General features: G+C 38.1%; 4 protein-coding genes and 1 non-coding gene across 8 annotated transcripts; 4 read left to right on the forward strand and 1 right to left on the reverse strand.

The window, feature by feature from the left end:
- LOC105174642 (WEB family protein At2g38370) lies at positions 1-3,033 on the forward strand. The gene is made up of 2 exons (XM_011096808.3): positions 1-469; positions 1,256-3,033. Exons 1-2 carry the CDS (start codon positions 272-274, stop codon positions 2,756-2,758), a joined length of 1,701 nt encoding a protein of 566 aa, XP_011095110.2. The 5' UTR covers positions 1-271; the 3' UTR covers positions 2,759-3,033.
- A 781-nt stretch (positions 3,034-3,814) lies between these two features.
- LOC105174643 (uncharacterized) lies at positions 3,815-8,289 on the forward strand. 3 transcript variants are annotated; one of them, XM_088875832.1, is made up of 6 exons: positions 3,815-3,887; positions 5,041-5,114; positions 5,861-6,060; positions 6,370-6,567; positions 7,244-7,303; positions 7,853-8,289. In XM_088875832.1, exons 2-6 carry the CDS (start codon positions 5,042-5,044, stop codon positions 8,015-8,017), a joined length of 696 nt encoding a protein of 231 aa, XP_088731958.1. In that variant the 5' UTR covers positions 3,815-3,887; position 5,041; the 3' UTR covers positions 8,018-8,289. The 3 variants fall into 3 exon arrangements, with proteins under 3 accessions (XP_088731958.1, XP_020553564.2, XP_088731957.1); XM_020697905.2 differs by having other exon boundaries at positions 3,819-3,887; positions 5,864-6,060; XM_088875831.1 differs by lacking the exon at positions 3,815-3,887 and having other exon boundaries at positions 5,864-6,060.
- A 2,018-nt stretch (positions 8,290-10,307) lies between these two features.
- Positions 10,308-11,478, forward strand: LOC105174644 (uncharacterized). The gene is made up of 2 exons (XR_016062730.1): positions 10,308-10,717; positions 11,400-11,478. It is a non-coding gene; the product is annotated as an uncharacterized LOC105174644 (transcript).
- Positions 11,479-11,684: 206 nt separating this feature from the next.
- CIPK15 (CBL-interacting protein kinase 15) lies at positions 11,685-13,361 on the forward strand. The gene has a single exon (XM_088875233.1). The coding sequence runs from the start codon at positions 11,817-11,819 to the stop codon at positions 13,230-13,232; it is 1,416 nt and encodes a 471-aa protein (XP_088731359.1). The 5' UTR covers positions 11,685-11,816; the 3' UTR covers positions 13,233-13,361.
- A 669-nt stretch (positions 13,362-14,030) lies between these two features.
- Positions 14,031-18,521, reverse strand: LOC105174645 (stress response NST1-like protein). Of its 2 annotated transcripts, none has more exons than XM_011096814.3 (4): positions 18,375-18,521; positions 16,482-18,186; positions 15,048-16,093; positions 14,031-14,434 (listed from the first exon to the last, which is right to left on the reverse strand). In XM_011096814.3, the coding sequence occupies exons 2-4, from the start codon at positions 17,967-17,969 to the stop codon at positions 14,317-14,319; spliced, it is 2,652 nt and encodes an 883-aa protein (XP_011095116.1). In that variant the 5' UTR covers positions 17,970-18,186; positions 18,375-18,521; the 3' UTR covers positions 14,031-14,316. The 2 variants fall into 2 exon arrangements, with proteins under 2 accessions (XP_011095116.1, XP_011095115.1); XM_011096813.3 differs by having other exon boundaries at positions 16,482-18,286; positions 18,375-18,515.
- Positions 18,522-23,346: the final 4,825 nt, after the last annotated feature.

A 23,346-nucleotide genomic window follows, 5' to 3' on the forward strand; every position in this document is an offset into this window, starting at 1 on the left:
CAATTGCTCGTTTACCTTTATGGAAAAAGAATCCAAACGTTACTCTGCTTTACCTTTTTTCTAATAGAGGCCATCATCACCAACCCCGACACAACTTAACGTTACTCTCTCTCCTATTCTACTCCTCACTAGCTGTACGTACACCCATCTGTTGTGTTTTTCTCTCCACTCTCGCACACTACACACGATATCAAATACACACACTCTCTCTCACCACACGAGAACCCCAACTCTTGTTTGTTTTTAAGGATTTTCTTTTTGTCTCTGGATCATGGAAATGGCTAGCGGATGTTCCGAGATCCTTGAACCCCACCCGCTTGATTCGGGTCTGCAAGCTGAACCCGCGGGGGGAAGGGCTGAGATTGACACCTCTGCGCCCTTCGAGTCGGTTAAGGAGGCGGCCAGCCGGTTCGGTGGGATGGGTTTCTGGAAACCCATTTCTCATAAGCCTTCTGAAAATGCCTCTGAGGTTGTCTCAACTCGCATTCTGGTTTTACCCCCTTTTTTTCCTGGTTTTTTTTTTTTTTTTCTGGTTTTGTGTTTTTCGATTTGGCGTGTTTGGTTATGGGGGTTATGGCTTGGAACACAATTGCTTTGCTTATTTATTTGGAGTAATTTTCTTGGGAAATATCTTTCTCTTGCTTTCATTGCAAATTTGGGCTTGCAATCTTTTCCTTGGTTTTTTTCTGGTTGACATTGCTGTTTTCGTTGGGTGTACTGGTATACTGCTATCGGTATCTATTATGGTATGCTGGAATTGCAATGCACTCAAAATTTCATTTTTGAGTTAACTAGTGTATGTAGCTCAACCCCATGTACACCAAATCCAGTGAAGGTCGCAATTTCTGTCTTATACTGGGTCCTCTGGTGTGATGTTTGGTTGCAATTTCTGTCTTACCATTGGGTCCTCCGGAGTAATGTTTAGTTGCAATTCCTGTCTTACTATTGGGTCCTCTGGAGTAATGTTTTACGTCAGTGTGATGAAACATTCGAATGAATCCACTTTTTGGTACTATTTCATAACTGCAAAATTTGATCCTCTTTTCACCCGATCATAAATCAGTGTTTGGCACATGGTTTCTCAGTGGTCTAAATCGATATTGATCATTCTTAGATTGTGTTCCTCATGAAAGAAATAGTACTACAGAAGAGTGGTGCAATTAAATGCAAGTCTGAATATCATTTCCTTTCTGTTTGCTGCATGTTAGTTGTGTTTTGCTTGGCTTTTGGGTAAAATTTGTTTTTTGCATGGCAGCATGACGGAGAATCGTTTGACGTTGTCAAAGTGGAGGAACAGGCTGCACAGTTGGAAAGAGATCTTATCACCAAGGAAAGAGAAACGCTCGACGTTTTGAAGGAACTGGAAGCCACCAAAAACATTGTTGAAGAACTGAAGTTAAAGCTGCAGAAAGAAGCATCTGAAATTAATGCAGCTCTCACAGCAAATGCGCACATCTATGTGAATTCTGTTGCTGAAGTACCAGAAGAAGGGGAACGCAATAGCGACAATAATGGATTTGGTGGTTTAGACCTGTGTCCCTCGGCAGCCCCCGGTCTCATCCTACTGGAGCTGAAACAGGCTAAATTGAATTTAACCAGGACTACTAACGATCTTGCTGACATTCGAGCTACAGTTGACCTATACAACAAGAAAATTGAGAAAGAAAGAGCGTCTCTTGAGAAGACCCGTGTAAGGCTGTCTTCGAATACCACGAAAATATCAAGTCTAGAAGAGGAGCTAAACCAATCAAAACAAAAACTGGAGCTGGTGAAAGGTGCTGAAGTCCAAGATAGTTCTAGTGATCCCTTAAATATCACAAGGGAGCTACACAAGCTAAGTTCAGAGACTGAACAATTTAAGCAAGTTGGGGAAGCTGCAAGATTAGAAGTTCAGAGGGCAATGTCGGAGATTGAACAAACAAAGACTCGGATTAGGACTGCAGAGATCAGGTTGCGTGCTGCAAAGAAAATGAAGGAAGCAGCCAGAGCTTCTGAAGCTGTGGCGCTTGCAGAAATCAAAGCACTCTCTAATAGTGAAAACAAATCCTCTGCTTCTCAATGTGAAAATATAACTCTTACCTTTGACGAATACTCGTCCTTAATATCTAAAGCTCGAGAAGCAGAGCTAGCATGTAAGGGTAGAGTTGAGGATGCAATGCTTCAAATTGATGAAGCGAACTTATCTAAGACAGAAATCTTGAAAAAGGTTGAAGAAGCAACAGAAGAAGTGAAAATTAGCAAGAAGGCCTTGGAAGAAGCGTTGAGTAGAGTGGAAGCAGCAAATAAAGGTAAGTTGGCGGTTGAAGAGGCTCTCCGGGTGTGGAGATCTGAGCATGGTCACAAAAGACGTTCCATTCACAACTCTACCAAATTCAAGAATCCTCATCCATCCATCCACCGGAAAGAGTCTCGTCTGCTTGATGTAAATGGTCTGAATCTTGGGAATGAAGAGCTAAAACCAGTTCTGAGGCCAACTCTATCAATTGGGCAAATATTAAGCAGGAAACTGCTGCTAACCGAAGAGTATGAGAACGGAATGCAAACAGAGAAAAGCATGGGCAAGCGCAAGGTATCACTTGGCCAAATGCTTACAAAGCCTAATGCTGATCCACATCCTGGTAAGAAATCGGGGAAAGAAAACAATGAACTCCCAGCAAAGAGAAAGAAGTTTGGTTTTGCTCGGATCTCGCTCCTTGTGACGAAGCAAAGCAAGAAGAAGAAGAAACAAACAGCAAATTCGATGTGCCGCAGCACATAAATTGAGGTTCCTCTCCGTCATTCCCAGTAGTGTGTGTTGCACCTTTGTGTAAATGGCCTTGTACCTTAGCTTATTATGGCCTTTGAGATATTATTATATCTATCTGCATTTCAGTTGTCTTAGTAGTCAGATTTGTAGGGGGAGAAATGTGTATGGTTTGAACTCTAAGGTAATATGTAATCTTGAATGTACTTGCTTCGTTTTATGTATTATTCATGTTGATGGAGCCACTTCAGTCCAAGAACCTGCTCCACATACTTTTGACTTTCCAAGAACCAGATTGGATTGTTGTTTTGTCTTGATGGCAGTCAATCCATAGTTGATCTTTTCTGTAAATTTGTATGGCGCTCCCAAATTTAGGGATAATTATAGAAATCGCCCATTAAAGTAAAAAAAAATAGGATAGTTTGTATAATAATGTTAATATTTTTAGGGATTTATGTGTAATTTTCAAAAAATATGAGCAATTTGTGTAGATGCAGATGATGTTGATATTTTTTTTTGGGTGTATGTGTAATATTTAGAAAATCTAAAAGTGATTTGTATGAAAAATCTATTAATTGGGGAGTGTAGACTCAATTGTGCCCAATATTTACCCCTCTCCTTCTTTAATCACTTTTGGAGAAGAAAAATCTATTGAGAGAAAAGGTTGATTGTTGTAGTAGCAATAAGATATGTCCAACTGAAATTGGATAAGACAACAAGTTGTTGGGGTTGAGGTTAAGCTAAGCACGACACCAGTTGTTGACGCACTACTCATAAGTTTGTTGTTAATTAGTATTCTAATTGTAATTGTTTAAGGCGTATTAGCCTTGGAATATTCTCTTTTGCTTCTCTCTCTCTCTGATTATAATAATCCTCATTAATTCTTCTGAACCAATAATGCATGCTGATATGTCACTATTTCATTGGTCGATGTCTGGTGCTCACCGAAGGTGGAGACTCACAAGATAGTTCACCCTCAGATGGGGCTAAAAGTGGATGATCCCTTCTATTTAATTGCAGTATGAATTGATTTGCATTATTAAGACGAAAACTCGTTGCTTGAAGGAAGAAATAAGCAGCTCTCCCTCCTTCTCTTCCCCCCCCCCCCCCCCCCCCCCTCGCACCCTTTGTCATTACAGATAAGGTAAGCAGAAATATTTCTCGATTCTTTTCATTTTCCAACTCCATTAATTGCGTTTCTCTTCTTAATCTGTGTTTCCCCCTTCCGGTGTGTGTCTGAAATTCTGCTCTGAAGTATGATTTTGGGGCAAACTGGGTTCTTGATGCTTTTGGATATTTTTACTATCTTTGTTAATCTATTGTAGAGACCGTTTCATTGATGAGATGGAATTATTTGTGTTTTCCATGAAATTCATTGAACCTCAAATTTGATCATGCGCTTTGATTTTGATTAATTGGAGTTGTTTCCTATGGTTTAATGCATAAAAAGGTAAAGCCTTTCTAATTACCTTGCATCCGTAGGGATTTATTATTGCTCAAATTTATTTTCTTTTTATGATTCAAGACCAAGCAACTAGTAGGTGTATTACCTCCTGGAGGGCTGATTTATTGATCATATGAGGGGAATTGATACAAGACAACGTACAATGAATAGTTCGGTGAAATTCACTATGATTTCTTCCAGAAAAGTTTAGTATCTAAAGATTGGTGACCCTATAACTCTCATCTACGTATTAGGCTTGCAAGCCTCCTTCATTTCGGCTATCTCCAATCATTTTAAGTTAATTCATAAGCATCTGATTGAGATGAAGCAACTGCAACAAATTTCATAATTGTTTGAGTTTGTTATTTGCCAATACTCTTTGTAGAATAGCTAAGTTGCTGGATGTAACCTGCCATGGCTGATCTTTTGCTTGCTGAGCAAGTGCAAATAGTCCTGCAAGGCAGACTTCTGCATTATGATTGTCTTTGAAACTCGGTATTTTCGTAATATGGCTTCTGCTACATTTGGCAGGATATAGACTTGGAATTTGAAATTGTTCGAACTTTTATTTAAACTGGAAACATTTTCTTTCCTATGCATTAAAAAGAAAACTTATTCATGCGAAGAACACATATGGAGGACATGAGTTCCGTAATGCTGCATGAAAGTCAAGGCTATGTTCAGAATACAAATCTATGTTATTTTATCAGAAGCTTCACATCCTCCCATTGGAATTGTCTTCTTGTAGATTACTTCCTTTCCTTCATGCCCGTTTATACCCTTTGTTAAGTTTTAGAAATACTTATGATTGCAAATATGAATTGTTTTGAGTTGATAGAGTGTCATTTTGCAGCATGGATACAAGGGTGCTCCTGTTTCTCTTCATTGTCAGCTGCTGCTGCTGCTGTAATGCTAGAGACCTCACAGGTAATCATGTTAATTGGAAAAATGTTTTACAGCTGCTTATATATCCAATATTCCATTTTTCAAGTTTGAGGTGCTGGTAAACTTTAGAGAGATAATCTTGGTAATGACTTTGTGTCATGAAAGTTGCAACTCTGGAAAAGATTGATCTTGCCATATATTTCTGTGCCTCTGAGTTTGACTAGAAAACTGGCAACATGTTCGAATAGATTGACTAATATGGTCTTCCACATAGAAAATCTGCATTCATTCTGAATCATCCAAGTGAACATAGATTCCACTCCTCTACTTTCCTGAATTTCCCAGGGAGGCTCTAGAGATGGCAGATCCTATTTGCTGGCAGAACCTTTTGACACATGTAAAAACTAAAAGGCATGCTCCCTTAGGCATAGATTATTGCATAGGGATATTGGAAACTCAGAAGTAAATGGTTGTTCTTCTATCAGGGTTAATATGTGTGACACAGCTTTCATATGAGTCTTTCATTCCTATTTTACTTACCTTTGAATCTCCTATTAGCTACTATATGAGCAGCCTTATCCTTGCAAAGTTAATGGCTGCATACAATTCTCTTCCAATGACGGCCCCCTCATTTCACAGCTGTCACTCTTCCCTTTTGATATAAACTTCATTTTTTTCTAAATCTGTCTACTTTCTATGTGAATTTTTACTTTAGAATCTGCAAGCTATTTTCTTGTCCTTTTAATAAAGAAATTCTTGTGAAGACTGATATGCTTGTCTTCTGCTAGAAGTCCTGCAGTCGTATGACAAACTGCCGGAGGGAGAAGCTCAACATGTGGGAGAACTTAGAAAAAATGAAAAATTATGTACATTGTGTGAAGAATTTGCCACTGAGGCTCTTAATTACCTCTCAGAGAACAAAACCCAGACAGAGATAATTGGCATCCTTCACAAATCCTGCTCCAGAATACCTTCATTCAAGCAGCAGGTATTGAGACAGCTTGTACTGAGCACCATCGTATGCTGAACCGAAATTTGTCACTTAATGCATTGAATGTTTCCTATCCCATCAACTTACCTATAATGTTAGAAATGTGAATAATGCACCTTGTGGAACTGTTATTTAATTAGTTGTGCAGGTAAGGCCATGAGGAAGGTATTATGAAAGAGAGCTACTTAAGATCTTGAACTTTCTTTAAGTTTGTTGTTTCTCCAACAGATATGTTCAGAATGCGATATTCTACTTTATTACTTGTATCCTAATCTCATAACAATATCTAAAATCTGCTCCTTCCAGTGCATTGTTTTGGTGGACTACTATGCCCCTCTATTTTTCTTAGAGGTTTCCTCAATACAAGCCGAAGATTTCTGCCGAAAGGTTGACCTTTGTGAAGAAGGAGTTTCCATTACTCAGGAACTCTCCAAGGATAAATGTGATATATGCCATAATGCTGTTACAGAGGCTTTACTAAAGTTGAAAGATCCTGATACTGAGGTAACTCTCAGGCAATTGAGTCAACAGCTAATTATCATGTTCTGAAAAGATAATTAGTATTTTATGCATTATTAATGCTTACATTTCTGAAATCTGAAATTACATTGCTGACACAGATTTGGTTCCCCTTCTAGAGTTACCTACTAGCATCATGATCTTTTCTCTTGAAAATATACATACAACTTCAGTCATTGTTAGGCTGGTTAAATTGTTCTGTCCTGACAGTTTCAACAACTATTATGGGTTCCTGCCCTTTTTACCCATGGTAACTGGGGGTGAGCAATCTCATTATAATAGCATGCATGCCTGGATGCACCCGCTATGCCAAGTTGCAGTCCTTACAAGTGTGCCCCGTATTTCTCTACATTAATGATGTGATATCCATGCTTACCAAAAGCATATACATCAGGGTCCCATGCGTGTCCTCTGAAAGATCATGCTGCACCTAATTTCTTCTATTATATATATGATAGCAAGCAAAATTACTGTTAACTCATACACGTGTCTATCATTAAATCTCACCAGAAATATTGATATGGAACTTTATGACAATATACATCTTGCTAATGGTTTACTGCATGTGCCTCACCTTTCCAGCTGTTTCATACTTGCCTGGATGTTTATTATTAATTCCACAATGCACAAGTATGAGTTTTTTTCTGTTCTATTCTTTCAGCTGGAAATTGTTCAGCTGCTCCTGAAGGCATGTAACTCGATCGGGAAAAATGTCCAAAAGGTACCATCACTTCTATGATACACATGAATTTGGTTGTGTTTTTATACATCATCTAGGTATCAGTCACTGAAAAGGAACTTCTCGGACAGTTTAAAGAGTACTCTATAGTCATGACAGTTATCCATCTTGAGCTACACTCCACACAAAGAATCTGTTTACTGACCCAGCCTGCGCTTGTGTTAGATAAAATGGATGTTGTGTGACTGCATTTGCCTGGACAAAGCTGTGTCTAGCACTGCAATTTACCAAGGTTTCCCTTGAGAAGTTCCCTTGGTCATCAATATCAGCAGCAGGTTTAGTTACCAAATGGTAGTTTCTCAGTATCATCAATTCCACTTAATGAACATACAAATTTAGGACTCCAGAAATCCGTTAAACTTCAGTCAAGAAGTGATTTTAAAACCAGAACAAGCTCATGCACGCCCCACGGCAAGAGATACCTTGATGAGGCAGTTCCTCTCAAGCATCATCTGCACCTGATAATACTTGCCATGTGAACCTATCATTCTCCATAATGTTCATTGATTTGTTTCTATGCTGTTTTTGCAGTGCAAGAGATTAGTTTTCGAGTATGCGCCTGTTATTATTGTAAATGCCGAGCAGTTCCTGGAAACAAATGACATCTGTGCCATATTGCACGCTTGTGATTCAGCGGCAGCTGGTATGAATGAAGCATTAGTAGGTTCAGAGTCATCCATGCATGCTGCGTCTTAAGGGAAGTGATCCACATCTGCTTCATCGTCTTTTAATACCTGCACGAGTCCAAGTATTTGCTTCATTCAGAAGATCAAAACTCTGCCAATTTGTAAATGACGTCTTAGTTTGTCCCGATTGGTGTTTCATGACTGAATATCTTTTCATCTTCAACTGTATTGCACTGAAGCATGCATGTGGATAAATGATAGTAAATGCAGTTGTGTAGACCACATGGGACGCACACTCCTGGTGTATCTTCGGATTTATTTATCTGGCTGTGATTTGTAGAATATCCAAATCCCCAAATGGGGCCATGTTTTTAGTGGTGGCAAATTTGTATTGCCGGAAACCCATCAATACACAACATGATGTGAACCGAAGCAGTGGACCAAAGTGCTTCAACATCACATAACCAATCCTCAATGCCCACATGCATTCTTTATAATCCATTCACACTACGCCCAATACATGCTGTCATAATATGAAGCCGTAGCACCTTTTTATCAGTAAAGTCGACATATTGAGAAAATTGATTATATGACTAAATCAGTGGAGATACTGATAACAAATAGTTCCAAAATTAATGTGGAGTCTCGTAATCAACAACATTAGGAAAAAGCAAACATGAAACGTTAGGTGGGTTTTAGGCCCGGCGGCTGCATTAACAATGATTTAGTTCAGAAGCCATCTCGAAATTGGCTCTGTCAATGCCTCAAAAGACAAAAAATATTTGACAAGTTTTCTGTCTTTGGAATTGTTTGTGCAGGGTCTAAGAAATATCTTTGGACCTCCACATAATTTTGTTTGATTATGTGTCCCTTGTTCCTTTCACTTTCTTTGTTACTGTCAACGAAAGTATGCTGATAATGAAATAATGTTTAACTTAATATAAATTAATTTCCAACACCCTGAAGCCAAGAAGATTCGTATAATAAACAATTACTTGTTGGTATTCTGTCTAGGGAGGAAAAATATGTTGGTGAGAAGTGACAAATTTATACAAGTAATAAATAAGGTAAAAATTTGTGGATAGGCATGCATGTTTTGTGGCATAAGATATAGTAAAATGCATCAGTTATCCTGTGAGGATGACACAGAAATATACTCAGCAGTCAGCATCGTAATCCAAAAAATAAAATCAAAAGAAATTACCAATCGCATAAAGAAATAGAAAAAAGGTGGCAACATTTTCATGGAATCTTCCACCTTCCTAAACCTTGTCGACAGACATATGATATGTTAAAAGTCCAGATTATGTAGAAAGATGTAGAATTCTTAACACAAATGCGGGCAGAGAAAGAATGAAGAAATAAAGTGAAGATGTAGAGTGATAAAATAAACAGAATTAGATGAGATGTTGTTTGTAGTTAACAAAGTGATGGTAGAGAAGAGTAGAGTGACCCACCCGCCCTCGCCCATTTCTTATGGCCCATCAAACCAACCAACCTTCTCTCTCTCTCTCTCTCAACCATACCTAATTTTCACTATGTCATAGGAGGAGGAAAATATGGGGGATGGGACACATTAATTATAGTAACAGTTGTTTTAAATACAATGAATCTTATTGAAACCCATCATCATATGTACAATTGATTAATTAGTGATGCTCTAATACTTTTTGTGTTTTTCTCATTTCGTTTTCTAAACTATTTAAATTTGGAAGATATATATATAGTGATGTATGCAAGTTGAAAAACAGTAGGCCAAAGTTGAAAAGAAAAAAGTGTTGCATATTACATACATATGGTATGATGCTTCACATGCATTACACCTCACCACCACCAAATATTTCACTTATAACCCCACAATTTCAATGCATTTTCCCAATTCTGACTTCTTCACATACCTCATTTCTTTCAATCTACCTAATTTTCCTCTCCAACTCCAAACTATAACCCAATTTTGCAATCATTCAAAAATAGGATTGTGGACAAGTCCGACACGTTAGTGTATAAGTTCATTTGAATTACTCTATTGAGCGAGCTTCAAATTTTGTATTTTAATTTGATTTGATTATTAATTAAATTCAGTTTAAATAAATTTTAGTTAAACTCAACGTGTGTCGAGTTATAATTATTTGATATTTTTAAATGTATTTTATTGTTATTTTTTTATATTTGAATTGAATTCAAATTGAATTTGAAAATTTATCGAACGAAAAAAAAGAAGATTCATATGAGGAAAATAAATAAATAAAAAAGATGGTAAGAAGCGACTCCCTGAGTTGCACCTTGAAATGCTTTATTATAAATAGTATTAGTAATAATAATTTGGTGGAAGGAATGATTAATGCTTTTGTATTAAGGTTTGTCGTTTGCGTCGAGGCATCTAACGTTACTCTTTCCCCCAAATAAAGCAAAATGAACAAATATGTAATCTTAATTAGTTAAATATAATGGCATGATTAGAAGCTAATACAATACAAATCCATGATTAGTGTTAGTGTTGGCCATAATAATAGTTCCGACCACTAATGACTTTCCTATAATTTAATTCCGACAAAGGTAATATTTTAATTTGACCAAGATTTTTATTTTGTAATTCGCCAATGAATGAATGATTAGCTGTGGACGCGGAGTTGGCATAAAACCCCTCTCTCATTCCCCTCTAAATTGCCATTAGTCTGTCTTTCAACACACACACACACACACATTTGACGAATCTATTTGTTATACTCAACAGGGCTCCCTGGCAGAGTGACTCTTTTGTTTGAAAAAGGTAACACCAAGAATTGCAGACTCATTCCTTGTTTTCGTTGCTTCTGCTTGTTTGTTAATTTCTTTTTTTTCAGTTTATGAGTGTGTATATTGAATGTAATTGTGGTCTATCTTTATGGGGTTTTCTTTTTTTCTTTTTTTTCATGGTGTTATTTGGTATTGGTTTCTTCCTTATTTATTTTTTGAATCTCAGATCTGCATCTTTTGTCTTGTATATTTGCTGAAAATGGCTGAGAACTGAACAGAGTTTTATGATGAAGTCTTTCAAAGCTGTGTTTGAATTTGTTTTACTTTTGGGGCTGTTTGAAGGAATTCTATGTTTCTGTATGACAAGTAATCAGAATTGAAGCTTAGGTAAAAATATTTCACTGTTTTTTGATACACTGGAGATGTTTCTTGTTTTTCTTCTGTCATTCTCTGTATCACTTGTCATGTTTTTGTGCCTGTACAGTTTTTGTACTTTGCATTTAGTGAAATGGGTATTAAACATATTGGCTGTTAATAGCTTACTGGAATTGTTATGATTCAGAAACATGCTTGACATGTTCTTTTTTCAAACTTTTGGCCTCAATACTGAGTTTTTCATCTTAAAAGACATAGGAGGTAACTTGCTTTTGTCAATGAGGTATCCAAAGTATTCATATTTCTTGTATTCTAATAATAGAAGTTTGGATTTATTTCAGGTTAACACCTCAGCCATTTGGAACTGATCAGACCCTTCTCTGTTGGTTGTACCTGAAGTTCGGTGGATCCTCATCTTATTCAGTATTTCTCTAGTTCAAAACAAAAGCCAGGGAATGCTGAAAGATGTGCTTGTGGGGTAAACAGTCTTTCTCTGACTTTGATGAGGCGGAAGCTCGAGCTGAGCTGCCCTCCTTTATCCTTGATGAGATTGGACAGATAACTTACAGCCCTATCTTCTGTTGTCAAAGGCCGACATTGGCAAAATATATTAGGGGACAAATTGTTTCGTATCATGACCTTTGTGAAGATGGTTGAGTTTGTATATTCTTGAAAATTGAGATCCCATCTACAGATACGTATAACTGAGTTAGCTGGTAAAGTAGCAATCAAAAGTTTAATTAGATTTGTAGCTGGAGATGGAAAGTAAAGGAAGCATCTTGATGTATAGGTATGAGTTGGGGAAATTGCTTGGACAAGGTACCTTTGCCAAGGTGTACCATGCAAGAGATATAAAGACTGGCACAAGTGTCGCCATTAAGATAATTGACAAAGAGAAGATCATGAAAGTTGGAATGATGGATCAAATCAAGCGAGAAATTTCTGTGATGAGACTTGTTAGGCACCCCAATGTTGTGCAGCTGTATGAGGTTATGGCCAGCAAAGCAAAGATATATTTCGTGATGGAATATGTAAGAGGAGGTGAGCTCTTTAACAAGGTGGCCAAAGGAAAAATGAAAGAAGATGCTGCAAGGAGATATTTCCAACAGCTGATTAGCGCAGTTGATTTCTGCCACAGCAGGGGTGTTTATCATCGGGATCTTAAGCCTGAGAACCTACTGTTGGATGAAAATGGAGACCTGAAAATTTCAGATTTTGGATTGAGTGCCTTTGCTGAATCGAAGCGACAGGATGGGTTACTTCACACAACTTGTGGGACACCTGCCTATGTTGCCCCAGAAGTAATCAACAGGAGAGGGTATGATGGCTCCAAGGCCGATATCTGGTCATGTGGGGTCATCTTATTTGTTCTGTTAGCTGGTCATCTACCATTCCATGATTCAAACTTAATGGAGATGTACAGAAAAATAGGCAAGGCAGAGTTTAAATGTCCCAACTGGATCCCTCCTGATGCTCGTAAGCTGATCTCAAAAATATTGGATCCAAATCCTAACACCAGGATCTCTATATCCAAGATCATGCAAAATTCTTGGTTCCGTAAAGGTCTCCAATCCAGAACCACGAGAACTACTGCTGATTTGGTAAATGGCTTTACAAAGTTTAAGGAAGCAATTGTTGATGCAGATGCAACTGTTGACTTCACAGATAACTCCAACAGTATGGCAAACATGAAGGCTGAATTAGCAAAGCCTGTAAACCTGAATGCGTTTGAAATAATCTCCCTTTCAGCTGGTTTTGACTTGTCAGGCTTGTTTGAAGACAATGATAAAAGGAAAGAATACAGGTTTACATCAAACCAACCAGCCAAGACCATCATCTCAAAGTTGGAGGAATTAGCCAAGCATCTGAAGCTGAAGGTGATGAAGAAGGATGGAGGAATTTTCAAATTGGAAGGATCAAAGACAGGCAGGAAAGGGACTTTGTCTATTGATGCAGAAATTTTTGAGGTGGCTCCAACTTTTCACTTGGTCGAGATGAAAAAGTCAAATGGAGACACACTGGAATATCAAAAGCTGATGAAGGAGGACATAAGGCCGTCTCTTAAAGACATTGTTTGGACATGGCAGGGTGATGAGCCTCGACACGAGCAGCAAGAAGAGAATGCAGAGTGTCAGCTATCTCAGCTCCCACAATTAGATGTTCAACTGCCTTAAAGTTCATGCCGGAAAGTACATGTCTTTCCCGATTGTAACTAGTAATTTACTCCTACAATAGTTTGCTTTGGGAAATTGCCTCTATGACGCTTGCTCATTTAGATTAAGACACATTACCGTTTAGCATTATATTGTTCACGTATGTTTCTTCTTCAACCTCCCCATCGCTTTCTAAGAATTGCTGTTTACACAAGGGAATCATCATAAATCTTGACTTTTGACTTGTGATTTTTATGCATTACATATGCATTACATACCCACCAGTCAATAGTCAGGGTCAATTCTGCCAGATTACTCTTCTTTGCGCCAGTAGAGGACCAAAATAATCCATTCAGTCAATTGGCGACATGCCCGAACACATCCAGTGCCCAAAAATTTAGAAGACTCCCCACTCCTTATTGGATGACATGCGGACAGCAGCTTTTTATTTGAGTTTTTGCTATGAGTTGAGATGTGTTAATTTATATATACAGGGAGGAATGAAATTCCTGCAATTTACCAAAACCAAACCCCACAAGTTGTATTAAGTTAGGAGAGGGCTAAACACATCACATGAAGACCATACACATTTGCATATTGACCGGATGTAACAGCTATGCACCTGGTGCCCAAGTTATATAGATACTCGAGCAGTGTGATATCTTTTCTGAAACCATGCAATCAAATAGGAAATATATCACACTGCTCCCACTTCCCAATTGGATACTTGTCCGCATAATTACAAGACAAATCAGTGATCGGTGTTTGATTCAGCAATCTATTCTAACTGATATAGAGCGTATCTATTACGTGGAAAACTGGCCAAAATCATTTTCATACTTCGTTAAGCGGCTCTCTTTGTCCCAGGTAGATGAGAAACAAAAGATATTAGTCCTGTTAACATCAATTATACCAGACAACAGAGCATGCGCGCTATTGAAAGTTTCTATCATGCTAAAGTAAATCTCCCTTATACAGAAAAGAAGGAAGATACAATGCAGTCCAGTATTCTGAACTCTCCTCCAAAAGAGGGTGTTTCCCTCTTCAGAACAGAAGGTGTATTCAAGTCCTCATACTCTGATTTTCCTTCTTTTTCTTTTTCTATCTAATCATATGACCAAAGAGACTGTACATCTGGGGGGGTATACAGGCCTCCAATGTGGGGTTTGCTGATTGGAGAGTTTCCAACACCATCTCGTGCACCCTGCACAGTCCAGTCATTTCTGCAAAAGAACCAACAGACAGAAACGAACACACCAAGTTACTGCTAGAAAGAAACTCCTAATAAAAGCAACCAAAATCCCAAGGAGAAGACTACTACAGCAGCATACGGCACCTCGGAAACATACATCATAATTCACTTATAACAAGCAAACAGTATCCATTGGATGTCATACTCGGACCAACTGAACAAAATGAAAATAAAATTGAAAGCAACAAAAGAGTGACCTGTGAGTTGCTCAGTTAATATTTCTATCACTCATGCGCTAATGTTTCTACTATGTTTCATTCATCAAAAAAAATAAAAAAGAATTCAAGAAAAAGATTCTATGAGATTGTTTTATTTTTTCGGTTTTTTCTTTTTCGGGTTGGTGGGGACAGACAAGGAATGATGTAGCTAACTTCAACTTCCGGAAATAAACTTTTCCATTTCGAATTGAACACAAATGAATGTGCACTTCAAAGTAACAAATTTTCATCTTTATTTTCAGCTACATTTATCTGAGTCCAAGGTCCAGCCCATTAAATAATGTTGTGATAATCAGTGAACCCATTTCCTGGAAGCAGAAACCAAGAGAGAGAAGTACAGAACAGAGTAAGGGTTGTTAAGCTTACTTAGCCCAAGAATTAGCAGCAAAGAGCTCAAATTGATGGTTGGCAGCAGAACCACTTGAATTTCCAAAAATCAGGCCATTCTGAACAGCTTCCTCCTTAGGCTTGAGAAGAATTTGATTTTCTGGACTTGAAGTTGGCGCAAATGAAGTTTTTGGCAACCACGGACCATCAACAATAGCAGGAACACATGTATTAAATGTTCCACCACTCTGAGAATTTCCAAATACAACATTCTGCGAAGGATGGCTGGGAGAAATGCCTTGCTCATCTTTCTTGAACAGTGACGCCATTGTTTTATGAGGTGCTGGGTGAATATTGTCTTCCTTGTTTGGCAAGTTCATATCCGGATGCAAAAGCCAGCTGACATGCCCACCAACTAAACCAAGACCATCCTGGCCAAGAGGAGAGCTATTCCACATCTGCCATGTTCCATTATCATTAATGCTGTTGCCATTATCTTGACCTTTCGGAGTACTGGGGAAAAGAAAAGAAGTGGCATGCCTCTCCTCAGATACTCGTGATCGAGACATTGGAGATGCAATTGGCGATAGCTTGGTAACTTCAGAGGGCGCAGGTTTAGTCTTCACAGCACATGGTTTTTCAAATCCTGTGTCAGTTACAAAACCCAGATCCAGCTGAAAGTTATCAAGTGATTCTGAAACAGGCCCAAGCAAGGATATTGGATCTGGAACGTAACAAGGGTCTTCAAAAATCTCTGATTCCTCAGGTAAAAATTGATGTGGCGAATCTCCCATTTTAGAAAGCATGGTTTCAGAGGATAACGGAAGAACTGTACTGCTGCTACTTGATTCAAAAGGAAAAGCAGGTAAACTAAATGGTGATGGTAGCCCGAAATTGATAGGGTTGTCAAATGACTGTGTTGAGGCAGGATGACCAGAAAAGGGTGCACTCTGAACTTCTGCTTTATGCTTCCCTGTTGGCCTGCTTATGACATTTGAAGTGGGAGGAGAAATAGCAGATGAACGAGTGAATAATTGATGCCATGATTTTTTAGGGGCTGTACATGGTTGCGATTCAATGAGCACCTGTAATAAAATCACTGTCATTAGACACTAATAGTTACTGCATAACTTTCTCTCTACAATACTAGGACAAGCCTGTCAACCAAATTTTCATGTAGACTTAAAGCATTGAATTAAGGAGTTTCAATAGAATCAGATTCCAGTTTGTGAATATGTTGTATAATTGCCCAACATTAGCAGAAGTAATGTTGCATGATAGCTTTATGGATGATATAACTAAAACCGCAAACCAAACTGAACTTTTTGAGAACATACTACTACTAAGTTATTCACAGACTGCCCCCCCCCCCCCCACCCCCCCAGCACACACACACACACACATCAAAAGAAAAAGAAAAAAAGAAGAAATAAAAAAATATGAAAAAAAGAATGAACAGATGAAACAACTTACAGGGCGGTTAGCACTCTTATCATCTCCATTTACTATTGATCTCCCTGACACCCGATCTGGTTGCATAATTTCTTTCCTATATGTGGAAGTTTGAGCATTTTCTACCAATGTGTTAGGTTTGGGTTCTCTTGAAACAGTAGAAGTGTTGATACTCTTTCCGAAAAAGCCACCTCCAGTGAATGCTCTGGAAGAAGATAAAAAGGTGCCCCTCATGCGATCCAAGTACCTTGTCCCAGCATTCCCTCGGTTAAGGCTGTTTGCAGCAGCACCCTTAAACCCATGCCCTGGTTCTGTGCCATGTGCTTTCATACTTTCAGGTGTAGTTCTGTTTTGCTCCCGTCTTTCACTTTCACTCTTCTTGTTTCGATCACTTTCCTTGCTTACTCTCTTTTCCAACTGCTCAGCATCAGAGTTGCTTTTACTTGATCCTCTATCTTTTTCCTTCTTTCTTTCCTGACGTTTCCTTTCAGATTCTTTTTTACTATCTCTTTCCTTGGCACGAGGGGACCCTTTTCCACGTTCTTTTTCAGCTTCCATTTTCTCATCTCGTAATCTCCGTCGTTCTTCAACCAACCTTGCAACCTCTTCTCTCTGCTTTCTTTCCTCCTCCTCCAGCAGCTCCTTCTCTAATCTAGCCTGCCTTTTCTCCTCAGCTTTTCTGCGAGCTTTCTCTCCTCTACTCTCTTGACCATTTCCACCATTTTCGCCTCGATTATCCAACATCCCTCTGCGTTCTGCATCAGCTGAAGCATCATCTCTGGAAGAACTAATCCTAAAAATCTTTCTCCAGAGCCACATGATACACAGGAAAAATGCTGTTACTGCTCTGCAAGCGAAAATAAGAACACGAGAATAAGACTTCTCTGTCAAACAATGGTCATCATCTCCACCAAATAAGCCACCACCATTCTGCTTCCAATAACTCGATTTCCCAGCATAAGACCCACCACCCCAATTTCCATTATCGAGCCAATCCTGTCCACACATCCACCCATTATCTGACCAAGCTTTCCCATTCAATATCTTCCCACCTTTGCCCACTAGATCTTTCAAAATCCCTGAATTACCCATCCCTGGAGGCACAGGCAAATCCAGAACTGGCCTCTTAGAAATATGGCCGCAGTAAGAGCACATAAACTTACCCCCACCAGGATTCTGATCCCGATACGCAGTCAAACAATTCCTACACCTCCGGGTGGCAGTCTTCCTCAATTTCTGCATCTCAATAGCCTCAAACCTCTTCCTCTCCCTAAGCCTAGCATTCCTCCTGACTCGCCATGCTGACAACTGAGGCATCAGAACCTCATACCAGAACAGGGTTACCAACAAAACCAACACACAAGCAAGCCTCGGCGATGTGATTTCAAACCGGAATGCAGGAGGCAACAGCTGTGACAGGGCCCATAGGCCAATCAGTGGAATTACTAGCCATGGCAACATGGTAGCAATCCTCCGTGACCACTTCTGAATCACGCAAAGTATACACATTATCCTCCTTATCCCACACCTCTCTTCCCCAGTCTTGAACCACAAGAAAAATTTCAATAACAACTTCCCCAAACAAATTAATCAAAGAATTTTCTCAATCCCTTAATCAATAATATAAAACCCTAGGCTCCAAAGTTGTTTTTCTCCGAAATGTAAATGCAAATACCAATTCTTGCAATTGCTCCGAACCCTAGAGAAGCGATTTAGGTATAACCACCTAATTACCAGAAGAATGAATAAATTAATAATCAGATATTCCCACGCACAAGAGCTTATTTATTAGGGTTTCGGAATCGTGTTTTTTGAAGCTCCGAAACCTAGATAACACGAAAGGAATAACAATCAATTACAGAAAATAAAAGAACAAAGGGAAAAACCGTAATGAAAAATGAACTAGGTGCATACGAATATTCCGTCCATGAGAGAAAAGTCGGCGGCGAAGTTCCCAGGCGACGATTTGTTGATTCTTTTATGAGAGAGAAAATTATTTGACAAGAAAATAGAGATAAGAGAGAGAAACATCAAGAGAAGGAAAAATGGAGTAAATGCCTAATACACGCTATGTAGGCATGGCTCGGACCGGAAGGTTTAGTTAAGGGCCGGGTCAGATGATTGAACCGGTGTAAGGCAATAATACAATGCGGGCGAGTGTTTGGTCAAAACTTGAAGACGTTTGGTAATTGGTTATTGAATGAGCCTATTTATTGAAGTCCATCTATTTTCACACTGCTGCTCTTTTGCTCTAACTAATTTATCTTACTATATTTTCACCACATTACCCTCTTAAATAACTTTTAACTACTCAAATTGAAATATAATAATCGTCTCGATTATTTTTTAATCATTAATTTATGCACTTTAAAAATACTAGTACTTTCATACTCAATTATAACTTTTTAAATATTTTTATATAATTAATGTTATAAGATAAAAATACCCTTATTAGTTTGACTATATTTTAATTTTAAACTTCACTTATTCACACTATTTTTGCATGATTAATGGTTCTCTCTCTCCCACCCCACAAAATATATATATATGAAAATACCTGACTTACCTTGATAGGTTGGTTGAAATTCCAGGAGAAGCTATATATCACTCTAAGAATATAGATATCTTATAAGGAGAAAATTAAGAATATGAAGATTGGTATGTGGCAAGTGCACATATGCATGCATGCATGCACCCACACAATTTCTTCAAAGACAATATCAATGTTTAGAATCTTACATTCGTTTGTTTTTCATATTTCTCTGTAAAACAATGAAAAAGTATAGTATACATTACTGAAATAATATTTAATTGAACAATTAGATCATCACAAAGTCAAACAAGTTGAATTTTGTTTGACTCGTGCATCCCTAAATAACTCCAAATTGGGCATCATCTATTCTCCATTTCATACATTTCTTCAATATTTGCATTAAATGTGCAAACAAGTGTAATACTGAACCAGGCCCAGAAAGTAGAAACACAATAAAATCCCCCACACCCATTGCTGGATTACGCAATTTGGGTCGGCCATGTTTACCGCCCTGTCAAGGATAAGGGCCTCTTAAATTGTTCGACAATCAAAATGAGTATAGTGAAATATAGGACCACTTTTTAGTTGATCATATGTTAACTAATATTGGGACTGATTCGGTTTAAACTCAAGACGCGCCGTGGGTTAGGTTGGGCCAACATAGCCCAAGATCAGATTCTTCCAACAAAAAAGTGGGTTACTCCAGTTCCTAGACTGGTTTTAGATGTCGATATCTAGCACTAAACCCAACTTAATGGCTCAATACCTCCTAATCCTGGTCAGGCTTGGGCCGCATTTATTGGGCCATTTTTTTCGTTCAATAATGCCGATAAATAATTTTTATTTTATTCCTTTAAGTTGACTGTTGAAGTATATTTTTCATATTTTTTAAACTCTAAACTTTCTTATCTTTATTGTTCTACCTCTAAATTTTTTAATACATTAATTCATCAATACTATTTTTTTTAAAGCTTATTTCAAGTCCTCTTTGGATTTGTTATTATCTAAATTTGTTATTGTAAGCTTGTTGCTCAACTTATCATTTAAGTTCATTATATAGTTTAACCATCTTTTTAGTCATAAATTTCTGTGTAAATTTAATTTATTATTTATTATTTTATAAGACAAACATAAATTTAAGGAATATTATCAACCGAACTCCATAAATAAACAGAATCTTGCAGCCATGAAAGAGAAGTGTTGCACCATGCTCACCTTCTCTATTATAGCCTCCCCTTCCCCCAAGGTGGAACACGGGGAACCATGCCTAACTTGACCAGAAAACGCGTGAAATCCTCGATCAAAAGTGACTTTGTAAATAAATCAGCAAGCTGATCCTTCCTAGGAACATAGAAAAGTGAAATGAAGACAAGTTTGAACTGATTAGGGACTAAATGACAGTCAATCTCAAGGTGCTTGGTACGTTTATGGAACACAGGACTGGCAATAATGTGTAACGAAGCACGATCGTCAAACCAAAATGGAACGGGCTGCTGGACAGGCACGCGAAAATCGTGCAACAAATAAGAGATCACAACAACTCACAAACGGTGGAACCCATGCTGCGGTCCTCTGCTTCGACGGTAGAACGAGGTATCGTAGATTGCTTTTTTGTCTTCCAAGAGATGAGAGACAAACCAAGAAAAACACAATAACCAGTGATGGAGCGATGGGAATCGTGATAGGAAGCCCAACTTGCATCATAATAGGCAGAGAGACTAGTGAGCATGTAGAGGGGAAAACAAACCGAAATAGGAAAAACCCTTGACATAGCGAAGGACGTGCAAAACAGTGTCCCAATGTGCGGAGCGTAGATGCTACAGGTACTGACTGAGCCATTGAACAATGAAGGAGATATCTAAGCCTGTGAACCCCAAATATAACAATCGACCAACAAGACGATGACAATGATTAGGGTGAGGAAGAAATGGTGAGATGAAAACCAGGCGAAAATGGTGTGGAGACAGGTTTCCAATCTAGCATTTCAGTGTCAAGTAAAAGGTCATGCTGATACTTGGACTGAGATACTATTAAACCATGAGCGAGCTAACTCTAACCCAAGAAAAAATTCCGCGTGCCCCAAATCTTTGATTGTGAAAAGACCATCTAGATATATCTTAACATCTTCTAACAACGACAAGGAAGTCCTAGTCAAGAGGATGTCATCCACATAAATAAGAAGAACCAAGAAATCAGTAGCACTAACTTTGGTGAACAGACAATAGTCATTAGAAGATTCTGCAAATCCATACTCCAACAATTTAGACGTCAATCTAGCGTTCCATTGGCACGAGACCTATTTAAATCCGTATAAAGAACGGCGAAGTCGATATACTTGCCCACCCTTAGTCCCTGTATAGCTCTCTGGAGGATCTATATAAACTTCTTCATCTAGATGCCTATGTAAAAATGCATTGTTCAATGCAACATAGGCAGGCCCTTAGCTATTGCAACTGCCAATAACACCCTGATAGAAACTGATTTGGGAATAGGAGAAAAACTACCAAAATAATTCAACCCTTTCAATTTGAGTATTGCCTTTAGCGACCAGTCTTGCCTTATACCATTCTATGCTCCTGTCTGGATTAAGTTTGAGCTTAAATACCCAATGAAAGTCAATTGCCCTCTTCTCCGCAGGCAGAGTAGTGACCTCCCAAGTCCCATTTCGTTCAAGGGTCTGAATCTTTTCTAGCTTGTACTTAAGTTCAAGGTTCTTGCATCGAAGATAACTAGGCCACCAAAGAGATATGTACAGGGGCAAAACATGAAAATGTGCAATCAGTAGATGTATAAGAAGTACAGTGACACACATAATCAGCTATCCAAACAGGTTCAATGGATTGTCTATGTGATTTTCTAAGTGGCATAGGAGCAGGACTATTTTGAAGAATTGAGGAAGTATGATCAGATGAAGCAGGCGACAAGGTAGGTACAGAAGGGAACTCAGGAGTATCATCAGGTGCAGGTTCTGGAATAGTTAAAGGAAGATGGATGGGGTCTGATTCTGTAGGAATATCTTGAAAAGGAAACATATTCTCATATAATACTACATCTCTAGATGTGAACATGATATTACAATGAACCTCATAAACTTTATAAGCCTTTTGAGATTGGCTATAGCCAACGAAAATGCACTTGGAAGCTCAAGGTTCAAATTTATGTTTTGTAGGATGGGCATTGGCTACACAACATAAACAACCAAAGACTACGTAATTGAGTAAGAGAAGGTAGTTTATGGTAGAGAATTTCAAAAGGAGATTTCCAATGCCGTTGACAAACTCTTAACCAAAGAGAAACACAAAATTAATACAATAATCAATGAGTTGGCCTGCAACTTAATCAAACTAAAGTTGGGTGGATTTGAATCATTGAATAATAGAACTTAAGATTGGGCTAGTCCACCTAATCAAACTTAAGATTGGAGTAACCCAGATATTCGGCCCAGTACATACCGATAAACATGACCTAAATATAATAATGGATAATTACTATTACACTATATAACTTATGGTTATTTGTACAAATTATTCGTACTTTTTAGATAATTATATATACAGTCACTGAGAACGTCAATGTTATTCACACAAATTATCTATACTTTTTAAAAATATTACGCATGCATTTTTAAAAATTATAAGTATCATTACACAAATTATTATATTTATTTTATTGTCACAAATAATGTTACAAAAGACCAAAAGAGTTTGTATCATACTAAAGATAAAAAAGTGTAAATTCAAGTATCCCTTATAATAAGTTTGGAAACAGAATAAAAGGCTGCAAAAACAGAATTTGCGTGTGAGAAGCACTATTCGGCGGTGGAGATACGGAGAGCAAGCTTTTGCTTTTGGTATTGCAAATACAGGGAACATTATTAAGAAATGCGGAAAAGCGATGTAAAAAGGGAAAGCCTTATCCCCATGTAAACTTTGTCCTCCCAGTGACGTTGAAGCTGAAGTAGCTAGCATATCTCAACCAGGAAACATCCCAAAAGTTCTCTTCCCACGTTTTCATTAATTTTTCAAACCCAAGAACAAAACACAAGTCGTCTATATGTCTTAACACTAAATTGTTTCACAATACGTTGTTAGTGAAAATTAACAGGCACACAGCAATGTTGATGGTTTGAGACCAGCCGCCCAAAGTATGACTTGGTCCCTAACCAGACATAATCATTAATGTAAGAAGAAAAAAAAAAAATAGATAAAGAAATAGCCGCCAACCAACCGAATATAGGCAGAAAAGACCAGGTTGTATAATTGGATGTATAATATCCAGAAACCCCACCAAATTAATTAATTAATCAATCCTCATAATTTGCGTAGTTTGATCAGAACAAGTCCATACCAACCA

Source organism: Sesamum indicum, linkage group LG11 (assembly GCF_026168435.1).
Source record: "Sesamum indicum cultivar Baizhima isolate 11 linkage group LG11, ASM2616843v1, whole genome shotgun sequence".
Taxonomy (NCBI): domain Eukaryota; kingdom Viridiplantae; phylum Streptophyta; class Magnoliopsida; order Lamiales; family Pedaliaceae; genus Sesamum; species Sesamum indicum.